This window comes from Hipposideros armiger, unplaced genomic scaffold, assembly GCF_001890085.2.
Source record: "Hipposideros armiger isolate ML-2016 unplaced genomic scaffold, ASM189008v1 scaffold_2, whole genome shotgun sequence".
Lineage (NCBI taxonomy): Eukaryota > Metazoa > Chordata > Mammalia > Chiroptera > Hipposideridae > Hipposideros > Hipposideros armiger.
Genome location: NW_017731352.1, coordinates 9,481,589 through 9,486,059, shown reverse-complemented (window position 1 = coordinate 9,486,059; position 4,471 = coordinate 9,481,589). Strand labels below are relative to the sequence as shown.

The 4,471-nt window shown below is 42.9% G+C and overlaps 1 protein-coding gene across 1 annotated transcript in view; it reads right to left on the bottom strand.

Annotated features, from left to right (window-relative positions):
- Window positions 1-753: 753 nt before the first annotated feature.
- PROKR1 (prokineticin receptor 1) overlaps window positions 754-4,471 on the bottom strand; it is a 12,442-nt gene continuing 8,724 nt past the window's right edge. Inside the window, exon 3 of the mRNA XM_019636018.1 lies at window positions 754-3,980. Coding sequence (XP_019491563.1) covers window positions 3,284-3,980 — 697 coding nt within the window. The 3' untranslated portion in view covers window positions 754-3,283. The remainder of the gene's footprint in view (window positions 3,981-4,471) is intronic.

The following is a 4,471-nucleotide window of genomic DNA, read 5'->3' as shown; positions in this document are numbered from 1 at the left end:
ATTGCCATACTTTAATGTCTTTGAAGAAATTATTTTTTAAATGTGTGTTCATTAGGCAAAATCTCTAAAACCTTCATTGTAAATCTGTCATTCTCTTTTGCTTTAGTTAAATAAATGGTCTAATTTTACAAAATCACATCTTTATCCTTCTGTATAAGGCAATGTGCATATCACTCTGCATATTGAAAGTAAGTAGAGAACAGAAAAGAAACACAGGAGCACACGTGTCACCTTGTTGGGCTTACAATCAGTTTTTGGAGAAGCCATCAGTGGGGCAGGCTGCTGCTCAGTTCAGTGAATCAGCCACGAACCTGAACAAGGTGGGGTGGTGTAGGTTCATCCCCTAGTTCACCCTGCACTGCAGGTATTAAGCCTGTTCAGAGGGTTAGCCTTAGTTCATGTAACAGGTATAAATAAGTCCTCAGATTTCCATTCTTGGCATTCAGATGCCGAAAAGTATTAATGATTTTACCAGTGCTGACTTATAGGATGAAGATATTAATAAGTTAAACCTCTTTATGATGGAGAGGAGAAGCTGGTAGGCAATATGATGAGTTAGCACTGTTCTCACAATTCATATGGTCATGGAGTCAGCATTTCTTCAATGTTCATTCAAAGAACCATCACACTATAACTAGAAAACTGAGTGGGTGTATGTGAAAATTAGAGAAACACTATGGTGAATGATTATATATGTATTTTTATTTCACTTGATAACAACACAAACAATTTCATTCACTATAAAATCACAAGCAGGCACAATATCTAGAAATAGTATAGATAAATGAGTGAAAAATTGATATAATTTAGGCTGAAAAGCAGAAAGAGGGTTGGTTGTCACATATAAAAAGCTCCTATTTAATATAGCCAAACGTTTTTTAGCATTCTTATGGAAAAGGTTAACATACAGCAAATTCTATCATTATTTTATTATTTTTAGTCTAAAAACTAACTTTCCTGATTTTATAATGCAATACATGGTTTTATAAAGAGTAAGAATTGTCTTCCAAGTCATGTTGGATTTAGGCTAATATTTTAATTGGTTATCATTCTCTGAGGTTATTCTGATTAAACTTTAGTGTAAATCTGCTAGATGATGAATGGGGAAAATAGATTTTTGAAATGTATCTTCCAGGGAAATAAAATACCTATAAAAAAATAAACTTTGCTGCAAAAAATAGTTAACTATATTTGGAGGGGGAAACGACATACAGGTGTCACATAAATTGCATTATAAATGTGCTGCTCTAGAATTATTTGAGAAGAAAAGGACAAGTCAGTTCTATAGCTGTACACACTCATGAGAACAAAAACAGATTGAGAAAAAAAATGTCACATTGCCCACAATCATGCTGGCTGGGATAGGAAGATGGTCAATACGTCCATAATCACAAAGATGCTTTGATTTGAAAGTTTTTAAAACCCTGAACTCATCTTCTGACTGGAGACTGATATACCACTTCCTTTTACACTTCTACCACCAAATTTGTTGTATCAACCTGTTATTAAGAAAATAATGTGTGTAGCACTACTAAGAGGTATAAGGGAATAATTTCCACAAAGAATAATTAAAGAGGAAGATGGTGAGGTTTCTAGATACAAAACCCAAGGCAACAAGTTTGTACTTGTCCAGGCACACTACACACAGTTATTAGTCCACTCTTTTGGTTACTTGTGTGGTAGAAAGAGTTCTTCCACATATTATCTCATTGGCTCTTCACAACCAGCTCATTGGCAGCTATCACAGATATTGTGTTCATCCCCTCCAAGAGGCTTTACCCAGAATCACACTGGTGACAGAACCAAGGCTGAAACCGATCTTCTGGCTCCAAAATTCCAAATTTCAAAATTCCACACACCAAAGGAGGTGGTTAGAAACTGGGATGAGCTCCCAATAAGCCTGTGGAGTCATTGAATCTCATTATTGCCCCCCACCCCCCAAGTCACTTGTATGTCCTTTTCTTTCCTGAGTGTCCAGGGCTCTACCATTGAGCTTCTTGCCATTGGACTGCATGCCTTCATTCACACTGAAGAGTGGAACTATGATGGGTTATCCCTCTAAGAATACCTCCATTTTAAAAGAGAATCAAGTTTTAATCCAAAGTGATAAAGACTATGATGGGATTCAGGCACCAATGACAAGGACATCTTGCCCTCAAACCATAACAATGAGAGTGAGCTGGTGGGAATGAAAAAATGGCTGATAGCCGCATCCACGAGGTTTTGTGTCTACTTTCAAAAATTCTATGCTTCAAAATCTAGAAACGTGAGAAGAGAAAACTTTAAGGAGAAGCCTAACTGGTCCAAGCCAGAATACCTGAGAGGTAGGAAGCAATATCACCCTTAGGCCCAGAGAACCTGAGCCCCTGTCCTGAGCCGCACACAGTTTCAGAGGTCCTCTACTTGTGCCCCTTCCTATGGGGCAAGAAGTTCCTTGAGCCAAGGGAACGTACCCATCCTGAGCCAAGGCGTTCCCCTCTTGACTTGTCCCAGGTACTTAAAACCCCATCATTTCCTGTCCAAATGGCTTCCAGGGTCTATGTGGCTTCTTGCCCAGGTCCCTCTTACTTACGATGAGCCCCTATCTGGGCACAGCCCTAAGCCTGAGGGGTGGGTATGGGGCGATTGGGGGAAGAGGGCTTGGACAAAACTTGGCCATGCAGACTGGGGTGTTCATGTGCATATATGTAAGGCTCCTCATGCTTCCCTGTGAGTCAAAAGCAGGGAAGAGAAGACAAGGGTTGAAGAAAGAATCAGGAGGCTGTTTTGTATTCTGGCCCCAACCCCACAAATGTTAGGAGTGAACCAAGCCTAAGAACCACCCTAGAGATTGGCTACGTCGGTGTCTGGTGAGTAGCTGAGATGGTCCAGCGAGACCCTCACCCAACAAACACATGAACCACAGTCCTAGTGCCCACTTGGGTTGCCTGCTGGAAGGCCCTTATTCCAGGCTGTGTGTGCCCTAACATTTTTCTTGGTGTAATCAATCCCTATTTCTTTTTTGACAATCAAATGTTATCAACATAGATAGGCTTCACCAGGGCCTAATCTTTGCACAAATTAGATGTTTAATGAATGTCAGTCACTGGTAATGGTGGTCTAGTCAGTCACTTGACTTTCAGAAAAAAAATCTGAGCTCCTAGAAAACAGCGTTCACCCAGTCATCCATGCACTCTGCCCCCGGTGGCAAACCAGAAGCGCTTGGTTGATAGTGTGTATCTAAGCACACTGGGCCCTGGGCCAAAGGTCATGTCCGTGTCTTGACTCTGAAAGGTCCATCCGGTTATTTTAGCCTGATGCAGTCCACCTCTTCCGTGGCAGGCACCGCCGTGGTTCTGAGATCGAGGTCTGCGCTGGACTTACTCCCACGGTAAGACGACTTCCAGTGGAGCAGCATGATCCTCTTGAAGTACTTGATGGTGTTGTTCTTGACGGTCACGAAGCACAGGGTGTTGATCATGCTGTTGCTCATGGCGATGCACTCAACGACGTAGAAGGCCGTGAGGTAGTGCTTCTCCTTGACGAACACCGTGGGGAAGAAGTCGCGCACGATGGTGAAGCCGTAGAAGGGCGCCCAGCACAGCACGTAGGCGGTGAGGATGCACATGAGCACCAGGACCGTCTTCCGGCGGCAGCGCAGCCGCTTCCGGATCTGCTCCGTCTGGAAACCAGGCACCGCCTTGAACCAGAGTTCCCGGGAGATCCTGGCGTAGCACAGGGTCATGGTGACCACGGGGCCCACGAACTCTATGCCGAAGATGAAGAGGAAGTAGGACTTATAGAGGATCTGCTGGTCCACCGGCCATATCTGGCCGCAGAAGATCTTCTTCTGGCTCTTGACAACGACGAGGACCGTTTCAGTTGTGAAGTAGGCCGAAGGGATGGCGATGAGGATGGACACCACCCACACCAAGGCGATCAAGCCAGTGGCTGTTTGGTACTTCATCCGGGGTCTCAGCGGGTGGACAATGGCCAAATATCTAGGACAAGAACACAAGTGGGTGAACCAGTGTGACAAGGACGTGCTAGATGATGATATTATTTTTGCAGCAGAATGGTGTCAGTGGAGGAAAAACACTGTGGTATATGGGCTTTGGAGAAAGGCCGACGTGAATGCAAACCCCAGTTTTACTCCTTACTCGCTGCTGCAAGCTCAGGCAAGTTTTGTTTAATCTCTCTGAATCTGTTTTCCAGTCTGCAAAAGTTTGTATTTGTTTTTAAGGATTCAATGTGTTAATGTATACACAATTCCTGGCACAGCTTTAAACATGGTATGTACTCAGTAAATGGTAACTATTATTATTAAATGTAGTCATAATGCCTCTCAGTTTCCAGCCTGCCATTATTCCCAGGTCCTTCCAGTTTTCAGAGGCATTCATCCTAATTACCCTACAATTTAGAGCTAAAAGGGCCTGATAATTTCAAAGACTTGTTGGTAGAACTTGCCCTTTTTTTTTTTTTTTTTTTTTTA